Raw genomic sequence first — 23299 nt, forward strand, 5'->3', positions numbered from 1 at the left:
CCCTAGATGAGCTGAAGGAGGTGTCCAGGAGAGGAGGTCTAGGATTCGCTGTCTTGGCCACCACAACATGGTCCTGGATAAACATCAGAAAATGGAAGCATGGATGGACATAGAAGAAAAGAGAATAATATAAAGGAAAGCTGTGACAATTAGACTTTGTACGCACTGCAGGTTTTCCTAACCAGGATGGGGTTTTTTTTTTACACTGAAAGGTAGTTCATTTAGTCATTTTAACATTAACTAACAACTTGTTACATTTAGTCTGACTCCACTGGACTGAAAAGGAAAAATGGGAATCCTGTCAGCTGGAGTAGTTGTATGAATGCTGATCTCATGGGGAAAAATATATATATGTAAAGACTGTGTCTTGTATGAAAGTTATTAAACAAGTATTGACTCAATAAAGTCATGTGAGCTTTTGATTAGAAGTGACATCAGACAGAAAAATGGTGCCCAGAAGCGATCGCTTGTCTGTGGGTATGTGGGTGTACATCCATACATGTTTGTAAGTCTGCACCAATGTACAGTGGTTGGTCAAAACAAAAGGATTAAAGGCTGGTGTTTGATTAGATGTTTGTTTGTCTGTGTGCGTTTCATTGTAATCAGTATAGCTGAGGTCACACAGACATGCAGCGACATGGGCAAATGTGTGTGTTTTATTGTGATGAACATGGCTGAGGGCATGGCTTTATCCCTTTTAATCAAGGGAGTAGAAGGATGAAATGAAACAGTGATGAGGGGAATGATGTCAACCCAGGAAGGGAGTCTCACATCTGTGTGTGTGTCAGAGAGAGGGGCCTAAAAATATTAAAAGGCAAAGTTTAATGGACAAAAAAAAAAAAAAGAATTTAATGTTATAGCTGAGCTTAAGGTTAACTTAATTTTGGTTAACCACATTAGTGGTAAGAAAGATGGAAAAATATTTTGATTTCATCCGTACAATTACAATCATATACATATATTTCTAAATTAAGGCCCATCGTGATTTTAGAAGTAACTAATTTCTTGGTGTAGAGGAGCTATGTACGGTGTTTTGGAGTTTGTACGTGCTTTGTCTCTAGGGGCCACCGTAGCTATGAGTTCAAGTCACAAACACTGTGTTGTAGCGCCATCTAGTGGTGTCACTGCCATTAATATAATATAAGGAACTTAAGGAAGTCCCAGGTGCTCTCGAACCTGCTGTTTGTGCATCTCATTTAGCTTCAAGTTTTAAAGTTTGGGGTCATATTGAGTCATAAAAACTATTTTCTTTATTTTTGTTTCTGATGTGTTGGGAGCAGTTTGTAAGTGTTTGAAAATGAAGAGCCAAAAATATTTAAAGCTTACAGAGAGCACAAAGTACTCTTTACAATAAACTGGATCCTTACAGCGCCAACTCTAGCTATTTATTCCTGCTACAGAATAAGAAGCTATACAGGTCAGCAACCATTTACATGTAGACTGAACCGAAATGTAAATTCTTAATATATTTTAGACTTCTTTTTTGTAATGCTGCTAAACTGTTGGAAAAGCTTATTGGTAAATGAACAGTGGTCTTTCTTTAACAGGTATAAACAATCCACCTGAGAGCATTTATTTATGCAGCACAGACACAGAGGAGTGTGTGTAACATCCATTTATTACCACCTTATATGACAAATCTGGAAATTACAAACATTGTTTAATTGAAACATTATCTTCAACATTTAAAAAAAAGAAACTCAAATAAAGCAAAAAACAAATTTAAGTTAAAAGGGGTGAAAAGTCAACCTGAGAAGCGGTATACAGATGATCAATTGATCCAGAGTGAAGAAAATAAAAGTACAGGGGGGACGTATACAGAAAAAATGACTATTATTAGTCATTCAATGCTGATTCAGAATATCCTTCACATTTTAATCAGTTGTTTTATTTTCTTAAAAAAATCATTTTTACACTTTGAGAACTTTTGGTTTTACAGAATGTTACAAATCTTGATGAGCCTTTGCTATAAAAAGGTCTTGGTATTAAAAAACGTGCCACTGCTAAAAAAGTATCTCTGACACCATTTGAGCTCATAAGCTTTGGTTTTAAATAATTAGAACCCAATTTGAACACAACAAACAGACAGATGAGGTTAAACTCTATAAGAGCGTGTACAAGAGGATCAAACTTTGGTGTCACTGAGAGTCAGTAGCATCACATTTCAGTAGAAAAAAATATTTCAAATCTGCTTTCTGTATTTGTTTTGTTTTGAATCTGTTTCATCCCCCCAACTCTGTGTCAAATAGTTTCAAAAATAAAATAAAACAAACAAAGAAAAAATCACAAGTGTGAGACTTATTTGGAAAGACAAAACCCAACACAATGAATAACAGCAATGAGCCATATGGTAATCATAGAACTACTTCCCCAAGATGCTGATAGACTGTATACAATTTGCTGTGGTGATCAGAGCCAACACTCACGCAGACACACAGGACACCAAGTCCAGGCTCAGCTCTCTGGGGCAGAAACAAACTGCTGCTGAGCCGAGGCTGGCAGGACAGGAAGCAGGACGAGAGGACCAGGCAAGTTCTTCTAGCACCCTGCTGCAGAAAGGAGACCAGAGTCCCCCCAGCAGAAAAAAAACAGCCATCCTGTCCTCCTGCTTGTCCCTCCCACATTTGCATTGTTCTACTCTGTTTCTCTCCTCACTTTATCCATGTTACCCACTCTCTCACAGAGCCTGTTAGAAACAGTGCAAACCAGGATATGTGTGCTTGAGGAGATCTCATCACCAAAGATTTGGTACATGCACAAAAAGAGAGTACCCTAGAAGTCTGCTGCCGAGAGCACTAAGAAAAACACGACTATACACTTTAATTATAATATAATCAGTTTTCCTCTACACACTACTAACACAGGGAGGGAGGGAGGGACGGCGGGTGAGGGGCAGAGGGATGGAGAGGCAGAAAGGTGAAGGAAGGACAAGAAGAGGTGAGAACGAGAGCGTTTAAGCACGCTCTCCGCGGATGCGACGTGCCAGCTGGATGTCTTTGGGCATGATGGTGACACGCTTGGCGTGGATGGCGCACAGATTGGTGTCCTCAAACAGACCCACCAGATAGGCCTCGCTGGCCTCCTACAGAAAAGAAGAAATGCAACAGTTGTCAGCAGAGCTGAAACAATCACTTCAATGATCACTTGAATTTGGTATATTTATTACACTTTTGGAGTTCATCAGTCATTTTGCAAAAAAAAAAAAAAAAAAAAAAAATCTTGAACAAAATTGTGCAGAGATTTTATTTTTTTTTTAAACTACATACTAGAGATATGTTTGTGTGTGTGTGCACACTGTATAAAGTCTTCAGCACACCTGATATACAATATAGATGTAAATTTTAGGAGTGCAACAGTTTGCAAAATTCACTCTAGCAATGTTGGCTCAAATCACATTTTCAGCACAAAAAAAAAAAAGCACAATAACATGCCAATGTTTTAAAAAAAATGCATAAAGTAATGACACCTCTCTCTTGTTGTGTCAACACTGAACACACAGCTTCAAGAACCCTGAGCTTCACATGGTGGCAGGATGATGGATCTACACAGTGTGAGCACAGAGGCTGCAGGTTCTGACCCTGATTAAATATCAACATATTGTGTGAGTTAACACATCACACACATTTATTCAAACCAGCACAGTGTCTGGCCAGCTTTAGAAACTAACCCTGCGAGCAGTCAGGCTGTTTCAGGTCGAAACAGTCAGGTACAGATACCTCATCCAAAGTCGTGTGTGGGCAGGAAATCGCTGAAGCTAGCTGAGAATTTTTTCAGAGGGATACTCCTCTTGAAAGCCCCATTTCATACTGACCTGCAGAGCTCCGATGGCTGCGCTCTGGAAACGCAGGTCAGTCTTGAAGTCCTGGGCAATTTCCCTCACCAGACGCTGGAAGGGCAGCTTGCGGATCAGCAGCTCAGTGGACTTCTGATAACGACGGATCTCACGCAGAGCCACAGTACCCGGCCTGAAGTGCAGAGGTGGAAATTAAACTTACTTTAAACTTGGCTTTGACTTGCACTGTGCATATGCAACAATAAACACATTTAGAAGAGGAGAGACATCAGTGATAGCCTGAAGAAAACACAATAACACAAAACCCTTACAGTAAGCTAAAAAAAGAAATTAAATCTAACTGGAAGAAAGACAAGGATATGTGTCTCTCTAATTACAAAAACGATAACTTACTATAATCTTCCTGGCCTAAAACGGAGAGGAGAAGTTTTGCAAGTTAGTTTTTGCCTGCCTTACCTGTAGCGATGGGGCTTCTTGACACCACCAGTGGAAGGTGCGCTCTTGCGAGCAGCCTTGGTGGCCAGCTGCTTACGTGGAGCTTTACCTCCAGTGGACTTACGGGCAGTCTGCTTGGTACGGGCCATGGCTACTACAGATCACCTGAAAAAGAGTGAATAAAAAGGTTGAATTTGATATTTTATAGGACAATTTTTCAAATGCCTTCTTTTTCTTGCTGAGTAATATGGAGGACAAATACATTAAATGCTTGAAAGGCTCCAATAATTAAAATATGATAACAGGAAAACCTTTTATTGCATTTTGTGTTATTTTCTGTTATTACAGCAACAGCATTGATGTAATGCTACTGCTGTGTCGAATATGCTCAATAATGGCAATTTGAAATTAGGCAATTATTTAATCACAGCTACCGCAGCTTGTAGGTTGCAGCAGACAACTTAGATTTACTCAACTTTTCTAGTAAATAAACACACAAGACATTTCCCGTTGACGACCAGCCAGACATGCGTCAATCAAAGTTGAACGACTACACGATTGGCTGGCAAAGCTAAAACTATTACCATGAGCCAACCAGCGTATGGAAACTAAAATGGGCGGGCTCTCCAGCTACCTTCCACTGTTACTAGGTCCGCCCACCTCGCTCTGATGATGGCGGCGGTTTGATGCGCAAGCGGGATAAAGACCCAGGGCAGAAGAACAAGCGGGTAGCACATAAACAACTTCAATTTTACAACTCTCCGACGCTCCAGCGAATCGGAAAATGAAAAAAACAGAGATAGTACATGTTAAGGAACTCATAGGTGAACACAGGAATGCTGAACGACCCCTAATGGCAGCGTAGAACCGAGCTGAACCGGCGCATAATTTGAACCAGAATATCCGCTCATCTGAGCGGCTGCAAAGAGGACTGCATTTCACCGCCGCTTCGACAGCCGTGTGTGTCTTATTTTCTCACACGACGAAAACACTGCTTTTTCTCCCTCAAACGAGCTTGTGAATTGTAAATAAAAGAAACAGAAAAATTCAAAGTTCAGCCACGAACCAGGTGACACATTTCGAGACGCTTACCTAGAGGGAAAGTGAAGAGAAGTGGAGAGAAATGTGTCGCTTGTCTGTATTTTCTTCTTCGTATCCACAATGGGAAGCAGCGTCCAGCGGGAAAATGGCCGCCGCGTCAATCATGTGTCCCACAATGCAACGGCGTTAACAACATTTCTGTGGTTACAGTGACAGGTGCTGCCCGGAACTGGGGAGTTAGTTTGACGTTTTCTTTTTAATCGAACATTTCGGGCTTTTAAATGTCGGTAAAGCTAAATGTAGAAAACGGAAGTGCCTGCGCTTCCTTTGAGTGCCTTCTTTATTGTCGAATTAAAGTATTAACATTTGAGTCAAACTGAAAGAGACATTTAAAAGTTGGCTTCATGCAGTGACAGTTCAAAGGTTGTTTTTAAGTGCTTTTTCGCAGCAGTCGGAAAACTACTGTCAAAATGTTTCATATTCGAAATGCTGTTATTTAGTTTTACAAGGACTAATTTTAAAAAATAAAAATAACTTTGGAGTAGTTCTTCCAACATTTTTAATAGTATTTTTGCTAACTATTGCTGTTTTATGAATTTACAATAAAAAAGTAAGTAAAGTTATCCTTGTCCCTGGAGTGAGATTTTCTCCCCAACCCCTGTTAAAAGGACGTTTTTCCTACCTACTGTCACCAAGTAATTCCTTATAAATGGTCATCTTTTTTCCTCTGTTATTGCAGGGTATTTACCTTACAATATAAAGCACTTTGAAGCAACTGTTATTGTGATTTAGTGCTATATAAATACAACTGAAATTAATCTTACTAGGTTAATTTTTATAAATGAATATGCCAAAAATACAAAGCTGGGGACTTTAAATTGCTTCAAGATAAAAATCACAACTCATTTAAGCACAAGAATCTGTTTATTATGTTTGTATGTGAATTCTGGAGTACAAATATTTTGCTCTTAAAAATGACTGAAACATAAATCAAGAACACAGTAGAAAAAAAAGGGTTACCATATCAACCTGAGAGAGGAACAAAAAGTCATAATATTACCTGGACATGATAACGTGGCTGAAAATTAAAATATGATTAACAAAGGTCTGCTACATATATGCCGTTCATCATCTGTCAAACCATGCAGTGTCATCATAGCACAATGACATTTCCAATTGACAACCAGAATTGATCTTTTGAATTTTGATACATCAAACAGCAACAGTAGAAATACACCATATCGTAAAAAAAAAAAAGCAAAAGAAAACTTACTACTTTTACAACAAGTTTCTACTTGTTTTTTAAAAAAAAGAAAAGAAACTCAGAAGACTCATATCAATGTATGTGTCTGTCTGAAGATGAAACTCAACCTTAATGCTAATTTCTATTCCCATGTTCAGATCATACACTATTCTTGGTTCGCAAAAGCATCTTATTCATAGAGGTCACAAGGTATTCCTGTGGCTCACTAATTAGAACTGATGAATGATTTCAAAGTACATGAAGATACCGCTAAGAAAAATCTGCTACCGGTAGCACCAAAGAAGACATGATCACACATTTACGGTTATCACAATCATGATATATAGAGAGAACCTCAAACCAAACTACTAAGTATAGAGGAAGGAAAAGGAGAAATGAGTGGCGAAGGGACGAGAGGACAGAGTATAATAAATCAAAATATTTTAAGCACGCTCTCCGCGGATGCGACGTGCCAGCTGGATGTCTTTTGGCATGATGGTGACACGCTTGGCGTGGATGGCGCACAGATTGGTGTCCTCAAACAGACCCACCAGATAGGCCTCGCTGGCCTCCTGCAGGTGGCAGAAAAATTCAACATTAGAGGCATTTTAGTGAACGGATGACAAATAGCCTGTTTTTTTGTTGTTTTAAAAACGAAATTAATCAGTGAGAGCTACTGACCTGCAGAGCTCCGATGGCTGCGCTCTGGAAACGCAGGTCAGTCTTGAAGTCCTGGGCAATTTCCCTTACCAGACGCTGGAAGGGCAGCTTGCGGATCAGCAGCTCAGTGGACTTCTGATAACGACGGATCTCACGCAGAGCCACAGTACCCGGCCTGAAGTGCAGAGGTGGAAATTAAACTGGCAGTGAGTCAGTCTTATCTTATAGTGAGAATGTGCAACAATACAACGGGGGCCCCTAGTTAAGAAGACTGACTAATGACGGATGCCTGCTCTTTTCATGCACATTAGGTTTACATTATACTATAGTTTCCAGGAGAGCTAGGTGACATCTCACCTGTAGCGATGGGGCTTCTTGACACCACCAGTGGAAGGGGCGCTCTTGCGAGCAGCCTTGGTGGCCAGCTGCTTACGTGGAGCTTTACCTCCAGTGGATTTACGGGCAGTCTGCTTGGTACGGGCCATGGCTACTACAGATCACCTGAAGAAAACAAGTAAAAGGCTGCATTAATAAAAACAATAACAACAATAATAATAAATACAGACACTTTTTCCCATATCTATGACAATCTTTTTCGTTACAGCAATAATAAAAATAAAGTGATTGCATATTAATTTAGTTTCATATTTCTTAGATGTTCAACAGACAGGGTTTATTTTTTTTCTTCCGGAAAGTTCAGAATAAAATATGTGTACAGGCTGTAAAGAATGAAAATTAACTTTCGCATTGTATTTAAAATGATTTGGAAGTTAACAGCAACATGACAGACTCCACTCTTCCACGGGAGCCTGAGTTTTGTTTTGTTTTTTTTAAATACCCGAGGTGGCTTATGCAATGGCTATATAAAAAAAACCCCCAAAAAAACAGTAATAGGCAGCATAGGCACCCAATCATAACTGAGCCCTTTATCAGATAACCCAATCACATCATGGATTAGCGCCTTTGGGGCGGGACGTAATGAACATGCCAACCACTCAGGGCACGGGGTTTCCCAGACAAACCTCGCCCCTTGCGCACTGAACGTGGGTTTGTTCGTTTCTTCATATTGGGCTCTCCGCTTGCTCACAAGTCTAGTGTTTTTCATTCAGAATGAGCTATTTTAGAGGAAAACCAGTCGACCCCGCCCACCCCGGCGGCCTCGTAAAGGCAAACTAGCGCACCGAAGATGATGGCTGGCTGGTTGGCTTGAAGAATGTAAACGGGAAGGAAAAATCGTTGTACCAAACGAAGAGGGTGACGATAAAAACGACGGAAGAATATAAAAACCGCGGCATGAAAGTGGAATACACTTTTTGAGGACGACACTAGACATGTCAGGGGATCGATTGATGATAATTATTGTGTCAGATGACCCCTCACTTTAGGCGCATTTCCGAGTCAAATTCGACCGGATCACAAGTGCTTTTTAGGTCCCTCACTCCCCGAGCAGGCAGATAATAGCTCGAGTGCCCTGCGTTTTCGTCGAAAATAAACGAAAAAACAAATAATTTCCAAACTAACTTGACATTAAAAGATACAGTGGAGTTTTATTCAAATAATGATACTCACCTTTGAAAACTTGGTCAAAGATTGCCGCCTAAAACTGGGAATGTATTCTTGAGACTCTTAAGCGTTGTTCTCGCAATAAAATGAAGGGAGGAAAAAAAGGAAAAAGAACATATGAAAGCAAGAGGAGACACGTTTCCCATGATGCAACTGTGACAAACATATTTCACACATGCTGCAACATGATAAACAACTGCATCATCACCCTCACCAGCAACGTCCCGCAACAAGTTTTTCCCCAAGCTGATTTTTGACCTTTTTGTTGGTTAAAGTAATTATTAGAGAAGTGTTTAAACCAAACGCCCATTACAGGAAAAGGGAGACTGAAGCACCATCAGCATTCAAGAGTCATTGCAGAAACAGTGATATTCAGTCTTTCAGCCCTTTAGAGCTATATTTGCTGTTTATTTTATATTATTTCTCAAAATAAAAAATGTAAAAGCAGTGTAATTAAACTGTTAATATTATACAAATATAAATATATATATTTTACATTAGAGCCAGTCCTACAATATGGTGAGTTTGTAAAATATATAAACAAATCTCATCTTAATTTTGTAAACAATGCAGTGAAAAGCAGAACTACTTTTTCATTAAGTTAGTTATAAAAGCAGTTTAATAGCGTTTACTCTGCCAGTCCGGCTGGTGGCGCCAAACTGTGGTTCCCGCATACAAAAGAAGAAGAAACGCGCTTCTCCCTCCCCCACTAGTCCTCCAACATGGCGGCTGCCAGGAGATTGAAGCGCGTGGCGATCTCACAGCCAGGTTTTTTAACTTTAAACCCCAAAGTAACCCCTACAGACCTGGTCAGCAGTCGGAGAAAGCGTGTGAACAAGAATAAGAAGAAGAACTGGAACAAATACAGTGACGTACAGGACGTAGAGGAGTTTCTAGAAGACGTCAGGCATCAAGAGAGGACCACGGGGTGAGTTAACAGCCAGCGAGACGTGTTGAAAATGTGTATTTTAAGTATAAAATTAAAAACAGAAATTGTCAACTATTATATCTGATACTAGTATTTCTGCTCACCTTTACCCCTAGGTTTATATTGGGCAGATAAAAATGTGCTGTGTTTACCTTTCAGTTGATAATAATCATGGTCTCAGAACATATCCGTTTAAACATTACAAGGATGAAGTTGCTTCTGTCGTGTGTGTATGCGTGGGACTTTTATTTTGTCACTATCATGGTTTGTAATGACTTGATAGTTTCAAACCTGCTGTCGGCCAAAAATATACAGACGTGTTGGTTTGTGGTCTTGAAATGTGAGCGTTTACTGTTATTGACTTTGGTGGTTTTTAGTCTGCTTAAAAACTCCTGTGATGGACTTTCTTTTTCTCCGCTGTCCACAGCATACATGACACTGTTGAATAATTGTTGTAGTTGAAAATCTGTCTTTTAAATTATACGTATGACATAATGGCACCTTTTTGGATTTCAGGGGTCTGCTGTCTGAGAAATCAGATGACAGTTTGTTCTTTTTGGATGTTGGACAGCCGAAGAAAGTTGAAGAGAAAGGTAAACTTGTTTCCCTGTCATCTAAAGCACTTTATTTCTATCCTCTTATTTCTATTATTTTGTTTAAAAAATGCACCCGAACAAGTTGGTAAATCTGAAATTTTGTTTCTTCTGTGAAGAAGCTGCAGAACCAGTCAAGGGGAAGAAGAGGAAAGGGAAATCATCGCGTCCTCTGAGGATAGACCTGATCCTTAAGCATGACTCCCTTGTTGCACCGCCTAAAGAGTCAGTAATCCTAGTCTCTTCTGATCCTTGAATCTGTGGTCTTTCAACAGTATTTTTTGGGGGGCATTTTTGCCCTTATTAAGTGGCACAGTAGTGAAGAGTAGACAAGTGTGGGAGCGTCAGGGAAGACACACAGCAAAGGGCCTTGGGACCAAGGTCTGGGCATATAGTCCTACTCTGAGTGTGACACCCCCCCATCCCCCCCTTTGAATCTGTTTTAAATTGTTTGTCTGCTTTCCAGTTTTTTGTTTATCACACTTAAATGTTTTAGATCATCAAACAAATGTAAGTATTAGACAAAAATGATGCACGTAAACACGATGCAGATTTTAACTGAAGGTGTTAATTATTAAGGGGGAAAAGAAATTCAAAACCTACATAGTCCTATGTGAAAAAGTGATTGTCCCCTCCTTTTGTAACATAAATTGGTGTATTGCATCTTTGCAAAGCTGTGTTCAATTTCTCTAGCCACACCCAGGCCTGATTACTGCCACACCTATTCTCAATCAAGAAATCATTGAAATAGGACCTGCTTGTGGTGTAGATCAAAAGATCCTTGAAAGACATCATGCCAAGGAAATTCAGGAACAAATGACAAAGTAATTGAGATCTGTCAGTCTGGAAAATTTTATAAAGCCCTTTCTAAAGCTGTGGGACTCCAGCAAACCACATTGAGAGCCATTATCCACAAATGGCAAAAACATGGAACTCCTTCACAAGAGTGCCTGGTCAGTCAAAATGACTCCAAAAGTGCAGCAATGACTCATCCAAGAGGTCACAAAAAACTCCAGAACAACATCCGAAGAACTGCAGGCCTCACCTGCCTTAGTTACAGTCAGTGTCAATGACTCCACCATAAGAAAGAGACTGGGCAAAAAAGGGCTGTATGGCAGAGTTCCAAGATGAAAACCACTGCTGAGCAAAAGGAACATAAAGGGTGGTCTCAGTTTTGCAAGAAAACATCTTGATCTTCAAGACTTTTGGGAAAATACTCTGTGGACTGACGACTTCACCTGTGAATGGCTTAAGGAAAACAAAAAGACAACTTTAGATTGGCCTAGTCAAAGTCCTGACTGGAACCCGATTGAGATGCTGTGGCATGATCTTAGAAAGGCAATTATGCTCGAAAACCCCCCAGTGTGGCTCAGTTATAAGTGTGCAAAGATGAGCGGGCCAAAATTCCAGTTATCCCAACACTTGATTGCAGTTGTTGCTGCTAAGGGTGACCCAAACAGTTATTAGGTTAAGGAGGCAGTCACTTTTTCACGCAGGACAATGTAGGTTTGGATTTTTTCCCCCCTTAATAATAAACACCTTCATTTAGAAATTCAGGAGACAATTTGTAGAACATAAACCTATGTTTTAAGAATATTTATTATATTTATTTGGCTTAATGTGGAGGACTGTGTGTGTCCTGTGATGATCTCATCCTTGCGCTCCCAGTATTTCCTTCATGGGAATGTGAAGACAGTTCACAGGAGCTCAGGAGACTGTTATGTGAACAGTGTCCTGGGATCTGAGGATATAAAAACACACCAGGAGAGGAGATTCTGCTCTAACACTTCCATTTCTTTTGCATCCTTCTTCCGCATGTAATCAAATAATCATCTCTTCTGCTTCCTCTTCCACCCCCCCCACTAGTGTGCTGGCCTACCAGAAGCCAAATGCCAAGAAACTTCGTCGCACTGCCGAGAGAGCGGAGAAGCTGGCAGCCAAAGGCGTGGTCCCACGGAGCAAGAAGCGTCTGCTGAACAGAACCGTTGTCGACAGGACGAGCAAAAAGACAGAAACTGAGGCCAACAACAACCCAGAGAGAGATTTTTATGACATTTGGGGACAAGAGAGTGAGTTTTGTGTGTTCATTTATGTACATCCAATGATGATCCCATCCTTGCGCTCCCAGTATTTCCTTCTTGGGAATGTGAAGACTAACATGGAGCTCAGCTGATTGTTGTGTGAACAGTCGTCTGGGACCTGAGGATACATCTTATACATATCAGATTATATCTACTGTCTACTCTGAGATTAAAAAACAAACCTTTTGCCTAAGATTTTCTCGCAGTGGTGCAGCCAGTGATGCAGTCATTGACAGTTCTATTTGTTTCATGCTTCTACTCACATCTACAGCACGAGATCCACCTGACATATTTTGATGGTTCACTGGTTTCTGTAACTTTATAGAAGTTGTTAATGGCTTCAAGGGTAAAGGTGCCAGAGAACTTCATTGATTTTTGATGGATTCAGCAGTGATTTAACACTTTCACATGGCTCTGAGACTCGGGGTTCATGCAGAACTGTGGATATCTGTATCTTGTTTACATTCTGGTAGTTTATATGTGAAGGATAAGCTATAAGCAAACATGAACCTGAAATGTGTTTGCATGCATTTCTAGGTTTGGGTATAGCTATTGACTAATATTAAGCTGGGTATCCATAGAGCAGGTAGCCATCAGTGATATGGGCACCGTGTGAGTGAATACTCATTTAAAGATTTCTGTGGCACAGAATGTTTGTCCATAACAGCTGATGTGATTAGGGGAACCCAGAGGAGGAAGCTGTAGGTCACAGGTGTCGAACTACAGGCCTTGAGGGCCAGTGTCCTGTAGGTATTAGACCCAAAACAGCTGATTTAAATGGCTAAATTACCTCAACATGTCTGGAAGTTCTCCAGAAACCTGGTAATGAACTAATCATTTGATTCGGGTGTGTTGACTCAGGGTGAGATTTAAAACCTGCGGGACACCGGCCCTCGAGGCCTGGAGTTCGACACCCCTGTGTAGGTTTTAGTGCTGGCTTGTTTAGAGTTGATTGCAGTATGCCAGTGTTATTGTACATGTATTATGAAGTTCCAGTTTAGGTCAGCCAAAGGAAATGTTCCAGTTGAGGTGGAGGGATACTTTAACATGCTGCTTTGCTGTCTAACAGCTGCTTTCCCTGCAGCTGTGTTGACAACTTGCAAGACTGGCACAGGGGTGTGGTTTGATTTTTCCAATATCTGTTGTTAATTTAGAAAATGTGGAAGTTTTGACGCATTTTATTGGAATGCTGTGTATAACCCCCCCCCCCCCATTTCAATTACAGCCAAAGATTTGGGCGAACCTTGGTATCTTCAACAGACGCGCAAGAAACTTGTCAAGGTGAGAATAACAGTTGACTAAGATTAATCATGCTGTCTGAAGTGCTCCAATTATGCTCATTTACACGACCTACTAATTGCCTTATTTTGGGGGGTTAGAATAGGTTCAGCTTGGTGTTAATTTGCATAGATGTGCATGGACCCCATGTAGTCACGCTTTCATATAATTACAGAACGTATTAAGTTTGTAGTAGAGGAAGCTGCTCATTCATTCATTGTGTGCAGAGATACTGGTTTGACATCATGGCAGTGTGTTACATGGCAGTGTAGATAAATAATGGTGTAACTTGACTACAGCAGTGTGATAAGCGGGTTGGCAGCAGTGTTTTCTTTGGGGGGGGGGGATAACTGTTTGGCACAGGCTGTAACTTTTCAGAACCCTTACGTGTAAGATAGGGGGAGGGCTTTAATTGATTCGAATCGGTGTATAAAAATATATTTGTTGTTTGATTTTGTTGAAGTTTGGTATTTTGATATTTCAGCGTCCAGAGAAGCTGAACGAGAAGCCGTCTGTGCTCCCGGCTGTAGAGGTGATCGCTCCGGGAGGGTCCTACAACCCAGACTTTTTCTCCCACCAGGTAAATTAAAAACCTGCATCTTCGGGTGTAGTTACTGATCCTACATATTGAAATGTAATTGCCGAAAAAGAGTAAAGTGTTGCATAACTGTTAATAATTTAATATTAGTGCTCTTTGGTGCAAAAAATAAACATGGTAACTTTTATGTAGGCAAATTTTTGAATGGAAACTGTATTTAGAGCAAGGTGACTTTGAAACTATGGCCCCAGCCTAACAACCACTGACTTAGATTATTATAAAGCTGCAGCTGGTAATTAACAAATGTTCATCTCTCTCTTCTGAATGCAGGAATTGCTCAGGGAAGCCCATGAGGTGGAGTTGAAAAAGAAGAAGGTAGAAGACAAACTAGAGAGACAGCTGGCTTACAACAAAGCAGACACAGCTACAGAGGTACAGCTGACAATTCCTCTAGCTCGCCTTCATCTTTCACTTTGTTTTTGGTGCTGCTGATGAATGTGTCTTTGACTTTTTTCAATTCTATTGTGCGTTATTGCGTTTTTCAGGAGACAATCCTCCGTGAGCAGGTAGAAGGCTTGGTAGAGGAGAGTGAAGAGGAGGAAGAAAAAGATGCTCCAAAAGAGGATGGGGAGGAAGTGGCAGTGGGAGCCATCGCAGTGGCCGACAAGAAGACTGAAAGACAGAGAAAGAGAGAGAAGGCAGAAAAAATCAAGGTACAGCTACAAGAAGGTTTAAAACATCCCAAATTACAGTGACCCTGACCCTAAGAAGTTTTCATACATCTGCAAAAAGATTACACTAAACCCAAAGTGCAATGATTTTCACAGCACACATTTTGATTTGCCACTGTTGGTAAAGGACGGGTTTGTTAAGGACTGCTTCTTTCCACTTGGGTGGTCCTTCTGTATACATGCTCACTGTCGTGGCTTATTAAGGGCGCCTAATGGAGTCACTATTGGGCTGATGAATGTGTGCCTACAGTGAAAAGCCAAAAGGTTCCACTGAAAACTCATTAATTGCATTTTATTGTATTAAGATTTTTCACTGGAGGATACACTGATGTCTGTGTAAGAATATTTAGTTCAGTTAGAGTGGTGGGTGGGACTTCAATACTCACGGACGCAGCTGGCAATATCTGCTCTCCCTGAAACCATACGGGACCAAGAGTAGAAAAAACTAATGGAAACTGAAGTTTTAAAGTTAGTCTAACAAGCTCACCTCCTAATACCCATATTATCATTCCACTCACATTTTAAACATTTATCTCACTGCCTAAGACTCCAAATTAATCATTTTTATAAAGTATACAATATCTCTTAAACAGTATAACAGTACTTGATATAAACACACCAGTCAGAACAGATGGGTTAGACGTGAGTACATCAGAGGGCAGCTTAGGTTGAGCAATTTGGAGCCAAAGTTAGAGGCAAGGCAGAGATCATTTGGACATGTACAGAGGAGGGACAGTGGATACACTGGACAGAGGATGACCCGAGATTCATGGATTTTAATGCAGATGAATATGCAGAGGGGCAGGTGATCTGCTGTGGTGACCCCCTAAATAGGCAGCCAAAAGAAGAGTCAGAACAAACAGCTCAAACGTAATCTGATGACTTCAACACTTGTAAATAGTTAACCTGAAATCTGAAGGGGATAAAACATGCGTGTATGTAACACAGTCCACTCATGGCTCTCTTTTGAACCCTAATATAGGAGCAGCAGCGGTTGACAGAGAGGCGACAGACTGAGCAGCAACAGCAGCTCTTCCAGCTTCGCTCCATAAAGACCTCGATCAAACAGCAGGAAGAGACGACCCAGATCAGACAGAAACGACGCAAGGCCAAGGAGGAGGCCCAGAAAGCTCAGCCCAGGCGACTCGGCAAACTCAAGTACAAGCCTAACATGTTTTTTTTACACACTCATACTTGCGTGCTCCAGAGTTTTAACAACTTTTATACAGTCTGAGGTGCAAAATGGGTTTAAATTGTGATGACAGGTTTTCTTTTTTTTTTTTTTTTTAAGTTTGATTATTTCTTTGTTTCTTTGACAGCTGTTGTTGTGAAATCAAAAAAAAAAATTCTGATTATGACAAGGGAAGTTTGAACACTTAGACTCTTTATTGCTCATCTGGGTTTTCTCCTTCAGTCACAGCTGCTAATGGGGACAGAACTGTAATCCTGTAAAGTTGTACAACAGCTTCAGTGCACTCTCGTAATGGCTGCTATTCCTGCTAGCTATGAAATCAAAATATTGTTTTTAACTAAACAAAACTAGCATGACAAGTCATCTGGTAACAGTCAAAGCAAGGTTTTTCCCAACTGTTTGGGAGATGTACTTATTTCCACAGTGGTGGAAAAAGTGGTGGGTTGTTGGGATTAAATCAGGGTCACTGAGTAGTTTCTAAACCTGCATGATTGGCACTTTAGTCATGTGATCCTACACTGCCATCATGGTTGTCACATGTTCAAAATGGCTACCAAAATAAATCACATGGTTAGCGGTCACACATTTCAGTTTGCTTGTCTTCTGTCTTTTTGTAGCTTTTTAGCATCAAGCTGCTGAAATAGTTTCAGCACTTTGACAAATCATAGCTGAATCATCATGTATGATTCAGCTTCCCCCACCTGGTATTCATCCACATTTTCAAACGCCCTCGCCCCAGCTCAATTTTCTGTTGGTAGTGGCCAACATTGTCTCAGCAGGGGTCATTTTTGGCTATAAATAGCCTTTTCTATCCACGTCTTTAATGTTTGCTTTATATATTTCTTCACAGGTTCCAGCCTCAGGACATGGAGGTTCAGTTGAGCGACGAGCTAGCTGGCTCCCTGCGACAACTCAAGGTACTTCAGAAGCACTTTGACCTCCGTGAGCAAGGACACCGTTTATCTGTAATGGGTTTTGGCTAATTTGGCTGCTGTATTATCTTCAGCACTTCTCCACTATTCAAAGCTTTATCCCATTCTCTCATACTGTGCTGACTCGCTTTCCCCACAGGGATCATTAGTTTCATTTGATGTAATTGCTGGTGGAAAATTCCCAGTCCTTCCCTCTTATCTCCCCCAATTATGTCTTTGAATAATACTTAAATCGGTCTTTGTGATGAGAATAGGATTTTATGATGCACGTGGGGATTGCATATCCAGTGAGAGCAGCGTGACATTTGTGTCACATGGCTTTGTTTTGACTATTTCTCTTTGTGTAATGTTGCGACTCCACAGCCAGAGGGCAGCGTGCTCATGGACCGCTTCAAGAGTCTGCAGAAGAGAAACCTTATTGAACCCAGAGAAAGAGCCAAGTAAGGACCTCTGCTTTGCTCTTACATAACATCTCATCAAAGGCCCAGAGTGATGTGTGAATTCATAAGGTGTGTAGTGAATAACATGAGTTTCCACCCTTCCTCCTAGGTTCAAGAGAAGACTCAAGGTGAAGTATGTGGAGAAGAGGGCTTTCAAGGAGATTAGTTGATGCCGACCTACACATCACGGGACTGAACGCAAGAAGCTGGGAGACTTTTAAACCACCATTGCAGAATAATGGAACTGTGTATATACGACATAATGACTGAGGGCCTGCTGGGCCCTTTCAGACTGATGTCACCTGCAGCAGTGATATATAAACTCTGACCAAGAGTGCCGGATATGAGTTTTAATTGTTTCCTGTAGTGCATCTGCCATGCAGTGTTTCTATAATTTCTTTCAGTTAAATACAGATTACTGTATCATTGTGTGTTGTGTTACATAATGTCATGCCTATCAGGGCACGATCAAAGGGTTTGTAGTAAATGGCCGAGTCCAGCTGTCAGTGTGTCACTACGCTGCTCATACAAGAGTACACTAGGTTAATGAAGGGTTAAACCCTGCAGTGGTAATGGCAATATGTCAGCTCATTGCTTAAGATTATGCCATATTCACACACCTAAACATTTTAGTGTGTTCTGTGCTTGTTTGTTTTGATAACACAAGTCCATCATAGAAGCTGCTCAAATGAGATTGCATCATTTAGTCTGTTTTCACAGACAGTTGATACACTCTGCTTTAGATGCTAGGATGCCCACATTATGTAACAATTTGCAGCATACAAAGTTAAGGGTACACAATAGAAACAAAGTATGTCTTTTTAAAATCCTCAGTTGCATTAGTTGATTAAGCTGAGCTTAACTGAAGTAGATTAATGCATTTCTTTTTTTTTTTTCTTTTTTTTTTAATATTGGGTTTAAAAAACAAACAAACAGATGGGCTTGAGGAAGTTGGCATGTGATAATTGATTCCATCCCGCTGGCTTAAAACCATAATTGCCTTCGGTGTCCCACTGGCGTGAACAAGGACCTGCACGCACACACACACAGACACCCACGCCCCGTCCCCTAAGCCCCATGGTCCCTGGAGTTGCTCCAAAGCTTCTTATCTGTTAATCAGTGTGAAATTGTAGTCTTTACCTTCAGTGTCCACAAAAGGGCTCCCAACCACATGCATGCTAGTCGGTTGAGCTGTCCCTCCTCCCTCTCAAGACAAACTGAGCACCTGATCCTGGGCTATGCTTGTTTGAGCACTTATTAGTGGTGATGACGCCAAATTACCTGCTGATGAATTAACCTGATGACTCATAAAGCCACAGCTCGTCTCCAACCCCTCGTTCTATATTTAAAGTTTTTACGAGATATTGGGCCAGAAGTAATTTTATCAAATAATTTGTTGTACAGATATTTTTGTGGATGTTGCTGCTTTTTTTTTTTTTCTTTTAAGTATTTGGTGGGTTGTATCAAAAAAAATTGAGGCATTTTGACATGTAACACCAAATCTGTAGGACTTCATGGGAGGTGACAGGTCTGGAGAACTGAGATTTGATAAATCAGGCCTATGGTGAGGCCTGCAGCTCTACAACGCCATCACCAACTGCACATAAACATACCGTCAGTTACAGTGTTATAAATGGAGGCTAATCAACATAAAAAGATTTTTTTCCTTTAATTTGTCACCAAGCTGTTTCCAAACTAATTTAATTGTTTTAGTCAAAACAAAAGCGCGCACATCACCATATAAGGATATTAGTGTTTTCTCCTGCGCTCATGCCAGTGACCGACTGCAGCCAAGTTGTTTGCTCCCCTCCCGTTTGCCCTCCTCTCTTCACGTGTGAGACATGGTGCTGCCAGATTGTGTTGGCATGAGGAGTAGGAGGGATTACGTGTGTGCGCAGTCACTCATTACCTCCTTCAGAATAGATTACTACTCCTCCGGTCTGCAGAGCCAGCGAGTAACAGTGGAAGCCTCTAAAACACTCAGCTGCACTGCATGGAGATGCCACAGTGTGTATATGTGTGTGTGAGTCAACGTTGTCAAGTGATCTCAGGCTTGTTTGCTGCAAAGTGACAGGCATTTTTTTCCCCTCCCTCTCTCGTGCTCTTTTTTTTTCTTTCTTATTTTTTGGGGGGGCGGCCCAGTATCCTCCTGCCTGTCTCACCTTGTCCTCCTTGCGTACACGCAGCACACGCAGAGGCACGTGGACGCACTGAGCTCTGTGATGCAGGATACAGGGATATAAAGATCCCAGAATGACCCCAAAACAAGATACACTTCAGACAAGGAAGCAGTGCTGAAAAATCATATACGTTTGTTGTGTTTAGAGTGTACAATCTGTGTGTCAGAGCACCTGTCAAATCAACACAGAAGCTCTCCTAACTCACACAAAATATATGGACTGAAGTCGACATCTATCAATCTTTGAATCCAGGTGTTTTCAGTCCCAGTACTCACTTATTCTGAAGGGGAAACTAGCCATAGAAACATACTGCTTTTTGTACCATACTGTAAATATACCTTTTAATCAAGTTTATGGGAGCATAGCACCTTTTCAGCACTGTCTCTGAAACTACAGGAAATGTGTCCTGAGGAGCTGAAAGTCAAATATTTTAATATTAAGCATTTAAAAAAAGTCAAATATTTTCAAGTTTTTGTTTTTAATGTCATTGCAAAGTAAATATGGGATTGTTCGAACAAAATAGCCAAAGGAGGACCCTATCCTTTGTGCTAGATTCGGGATTCATATTTTTTCTGTAATACTGAGTAGGGATGCCCTGAATGTGAAATATCAACACTCGTTTGTTTTGATTTTGTTCTTTTCTGGCTTTCTATCATCTTTAAAAGTGCTTAAACACACAATTTTTCCACATTAAGCCTGTGGAAAATGGATGTAATAAAAATATCAGAAGGTACAAGATGTGACATCTTATTTGCAAATACTGAAATTCCTCATTATTGACTAATATTTATATCACATTAATATTTATATTACCACTGCGAAATATATCTAATGTATATCCCTTATAGACTATTGTCCAGGTAGTATTTAAAAGCCTTACTAGCAGCATATTACATAATATCTGAATTATTATTTATCACCGTAGATCATGAAACAGAGTACTACAGTGCCTCTTTGCAACATCTGCTCTGTGACATTTAATGATGATTAATGCATTTGTTAAAAAAAATAAAAAAGAGCAACAACGGGAAGAATCACTGATAATGAAAACACCTAGATGTTTGGTCATGCGTGATTTTCTCGCATAATTACTGATGGTGTGTTTGAGTGAGTATCTCACGCACACAAACACACACATGGAGCGCTTCCATCGTGTTCTCGCTCTGTCACACACTTCCCCTGTGTCGCCTCAGTATCCTTGCATAGCCTCGGCGTGACACTGCCTCTAATGTCTCCGTCTGTACAGTAGGTATCACTGCACAGACGCGAGAACACAATGGATGGCAAAAATGTAAATGCAGGAGAAAATCGTGTGTGGCGGAAGAGTGAAAAACTGTTTGTGTGGTATGATGGGGAGGTGGATGGGTGGGGGGGATAAACACGGTGATGGAGAGTGAGTGAGAGGGAGCCAGAGGGGGGAGGAGCAGAGAGATGATTCCTCGCTTTAATCCTCTAGACACACGCTCGGTCTGGCTGCCTACTGGCTCAGAGAGACAGAGGGAGAGAGACGGAGGCAGGTGGAGGGCGCACACAGAGAGAAACCAAGTGGGAAGGAAAAAAACAAGATGAAGGGAAGAAAGGAAAGGAGCGCTGCCTCTCGTAAAGCACGCTGACAGAAACAAACAGAGAGAGAGAGGCAGGGAGGAACTGGATAACCCAGCGACTCCGGCACGGTTTCTAGCAGAGGGAAGGAGGAGGAAGAGTGCGATGCTACAGTGCTGCTCTGCCTGAACCAAAGCAGGAGGGAAGGAAGGAGCAACACAGAGGAGGAGGAGAAGGAATCCCTCGAAAAACAGCCTGAAGAGTGAACAGAGAAAGAGGATGGAGGAGAGGAGAACACGCAGAAACCCCTGGGTGCTCAGGCTCACATGAGTGTATGGACCTCTGCCCGGCCGGAGTTACTACAAGATGCTGTCAAAGAACGAGCGTACGAGGGCGGAGTGTTAGTGTGCGAGCGATGGATGTCTGTTTGCACAAACTACGGCCGCTCCGCAAAAGTCAGCAGAAGTAGACAAGGCTCGGGTCTCTGTCAGAGCAGGTGTGTGCGAGTGTTGGTGTGAGAACATAGGACACACCAGCTGTTTTAGGAGGTAAACAGAGCCGGGGTAGCCCAGAGGAGAGGAGAAGGAAGACACGTTCACGTGAAGAAGTGCATGGAAGGCGAATCGCACACGCGGAGTCAGGAGTCACAGTTAGTGGTGTGAGGAAAGCGTGGCGGACAGAAGACACGGAGTTTACAATGAGGTGTCACTGAGCTTCTCCGGGGTTCCTGACTTCTCTATACCAAACCAGCCACCTGAAGCCACTCCCTACCTCAACTCAACCTAACAAGTGGACTTGAACACTGAGAGACAAGGACTTGAACCCCAGCTGTCTGGGAAGCCCACCTGAAGTGGGGTCAGTCCTGACTTTCTGTGCCCAGTGGATGCCTCCTGACTCCAACCATGGGAGAATGGACCATCCTAGAGCGCCTCCTGGAGGCCGCTGTGCAGCAGCACTCTACTATGATTGGAAGGTGAGCTGTTGAAGACGTGAATGCTATCTTTTAATTGAAATTATGTGCATGTGTCCTTATCTATATGCGTTTCTACAGTATAGTAAGTGTGTGCATGCTGACTGTGAGTCCCTCTGTGCTCACATTCAGGTCCAGGGTGACGGGCTGCAGGTTGTGGGGGGTAGGTGGGTTAGTTTCTTTAATCTGTCTGGGTGATACGATGGGAGCGTTATGCAGCCATGAGGGCTACTATTAGTCCACATAGAGGACTAAAACATCTACAATTCTGTCATTCCCAGTTTTTGCCATGTGCTTCTCCACGCTGATGACTCCCTCCTTGCCGTAACATCAAGTTGGTTTCAGAAGCCAGCACGCTACACAAGCGTGACTCAGTTGACAATTTACCACAGTTTTCTTCACCTCTTGTCTTTTTCTGTCAAGTATGAGGTCATCTTCTTTATCTTTACTCCCCCCCCCAAAAGAAAAAAATCCACGAGCCACAGCCGATCACAGCAGTTATGATTTATGCATTCTCTAACATGCCGAGATGTGTTGCATCTTAGTTGGAGTAACTCGTTCTCAGGGCCGCAGGACGAGCAATTATTCATGAGCATTTTAGCACATCGGCTCTGTAAACATTATTAGAAACGTCTTAACATCAAGTAAAGGACGTATTCCTGAGTATGAAGGCTTTCTCAGGATATGTGTGAAACCGCAAGTTCAACTTAAGTTCATGAGAAACCATCTGAATTTGCAGTTTAAACCAATTCCCTCCAGCTACTGACTCACCCTTGCTAGTGGTACTCTTGAATTATTGAGCGAATGAATGTTGGGCAGTTTATAAAGTAAATGATGCGTGGAGTTTGTTTTTTTTCTGGATGAGTCTTCTTCTGCTTACAAAACTCTGAGTGTGAAGTTTGTCGTGTTGACTTGAAGCTTGATTTTGAGAGTCAGACTGGTCAGAGTCGTTTCCTTTGGTGTTATGATACATGGTTTGTCAGCATTTGCTTTCCCTCATTCACGAGACCCTGGGAGCACACTATCCCTCATCATCATAATGGCTGCGGGGTCTCAGCAAAGAGCGGGAAGGAGAAAAGACAGAAAGAGAGGGTAGCTAAGGAGAAACTCTCAAAAAGAACAATGACATCTACGGAGGCAGTGAAGGGAAAGGGTAAAA

General features: G+C 41.5%; 4 protein-coding genes across 5 annotated transcripts in view; 2 read left to right on the top strand and 2 right to left on the bottom strand.

The window, feature by feature from the left end:
* Positions 1 to 1599: 1599 nt before the first annotated feature.
* LOC120729033 (histone H3.3A) lies at positions 1600 to 5455 on the bottom strand. Its single transcript, XM_040024415.1, has 4 exons — positions 5321 to 5455; positions 4250 to 4393; positions 3812 to 3965; positions 1600 to 3082 (listed from the first exon to the last, which is right to left on the bottom strand). Exons 2-4 carry the CDS (start codon positions 4375 to 4377, stop codon positions 2954 to 2956), a joined length of 411 nt encoding a protein of 136 aa, XP_039880349.1. The 5' UTR covers positions 4378 to 4393; positions 5321 to 5455; the 3' UTR covers positions 1600 to 2953.
* A 719-nt stretch (positions 5456 to 6174) lies between these two features.
* Positions 6175 to 8878, bottom strand: LOC120729025 (histone H3.3A). Its single transcript, XM_040024404.1, has 4 exons — positions 8742 to 8878; positions 7530 to 7673; positions 7194 to 7347; positions 6175 to 7084 (listed from the first exon to the last, which is right to left on the bottom strand). The coding sequence occupies exons 2-4, from the start codon at positions 7655 to 7657 to the stop codon at positions 6956 to 6958; spliced, it is 411 nt and encodes a 136-aa protein (XP_039880338.1). The 5' UTR covers positions 7658 to 7673; positions 8742 to 8878; the 3' UTR covers positions 6175 to 6955.
* A 540-nt stretch (positions 8879 to 9418) lies between these two features.
* On the top strand, positions 9419 to 19124 carry nop53 (NOP53 ribosome biogenesis factor). 2 transcript variants are annotated; one of them, XM_040024366.1, is made up of 12 exons: positions 9419 to 9663; positions 10180 to 10256; positions 10376 to 10481; positions 12123 to 12325; positions 13563 to 13618; positions 14100 to 14195; positions 14484 to 14585; positions 14699 to 14866; positions 15867 to 16042; positions 16927 to 16993; positions 17372 to 17448; positions 17558 to 19124. In XM_040024366.1, exons 1-12 carry the CDS (start codon positions 9458 to 9460, stop codon positions 17616 to 17618), a joined length of 1395 nt encoding a protein of 464 aa, XP_039880300.1. In that variant the 5' UTR covers positions 9419 to 9457; the 3' UTR covers positions 17619 to 19124. The 2 variants fall into 2 exon arrangements, with proteins under 2 accessions (XP_039880300.1, XP_039880310.1); XM_040024376.1 differs by having other exon boundaries at positions 10379 to 10481.
* A 1877-nt stretch (positions 19125 to 21001) lies between these two features.
* Positions 21002 to 23299, top strand: part of LOC120729022 (gap junction delta-2 protein) — a 30166-nt gene continuing 27868 nt past the window's right edge. Inside the window, exon 1 of the mRNA XM_040024391.1 lies at positions 21002 to 22143. Within this exon, the coding sequence (XP_039880325.1) occupies positions 22073 to 22143 (71 nt within the window). The 5' untranslated portion in view covers positions 21002 to 22072. The remainder of the gene's footprint in view (positions 22144 to 23299) is intronic.

The sequence above is a fragment of the Simochromis diagramma genome, unplaced genomic scaffold (genome assembly GCF_900408965.1).
Source record: "Simochromis diagramma unplaced genomic scaffold, fSimDia1.1 OVJJ01000348.1, whole genome shotgun sequence".
NCBI classification, from domain to species: domain Eukaryota; kingdom Metazoa; phylum Chordata; class Actinopteri; order Cichliformes; family Cichlidae; genus Simochromis; species Simochromis diagramma.

What these genes read in the sequence shown, in the direction of transcription:
- nop53 (XM_040024366.1), top strand. Translation starts at nt 9,458, where the DNA reads ATGGCGGCTGCCAGGAGATTGAAGCGCGTGGCGATCTCACAGCCAGGT. An exon ending in CTTGTTGCACCGCCTAAAGA is followed by an intron (nt 10,482 to 12,122) that starts GTCAGTAATCCT and finishes CCCCCCCACTAG; the next exon opens with TGTGCTGGCCTACCAGAAGC. An exon ending in CAGACTTTTTCTCCCACCAG is followed by an intron (nt 14,196 to 14,483) that starts GTAAATTAAAAA and finishes TTCTGAATGCAG; the next exon opens with GAATTGCTCAGGGAAGCCCA.
- LOC120729025 (XM_040024404.1), bottom strand. Translation starts at nt 7,657, where the DNA reads ATGGCCCGTACCAAGCAGACTGCCCGTAAATCCACTGGAGGTAAAGCT. An exon ending in AAGAAGCCCCATCGCTACAG is followed by an intron (nt 7,348 to 7,529) that starts GTGAGATGTCAC and finishes TCTGCACTTCAG; the next exon opens with GCCGGGTACTGTGGCTCTGC. An exon ending in CAGCCATCGGAGCTCTGCAG is followed by an intron (nt 7,085 to 7,193) that starts GTCAGTAGCTCT and finishes TGCCACCTGCAG; the next exon opens with GAGGCCAGCGAGGCCTATCT.
- LOC120729033 (XM_040024415.1), bottom strand. Translation starts at nt 4,377, where the DNA reads ATGGCCCGTACCAAGCAGACTGCCCGTAAGTCCACTGGAGGTAAAGCT. An exon ending in AAGAAGCCCCATCGCTACAG is followed by an intron (nt 3,966 to 4,249) that starts GTAAGGCAGGCA and finishes TCTGCACTTCAG; the next exon opens with GCCGGGTACTGTGGCTCTGC. An exon ending in CAGCCATCGGAGCTCTGCAG is followed by an intron (nt 3,083 to 3,811) that starts GTCAGTATGAAA and finishes TCTTTTCTGTAG; the next exon opens with GAGGCCAGCGAGGCCTATCT.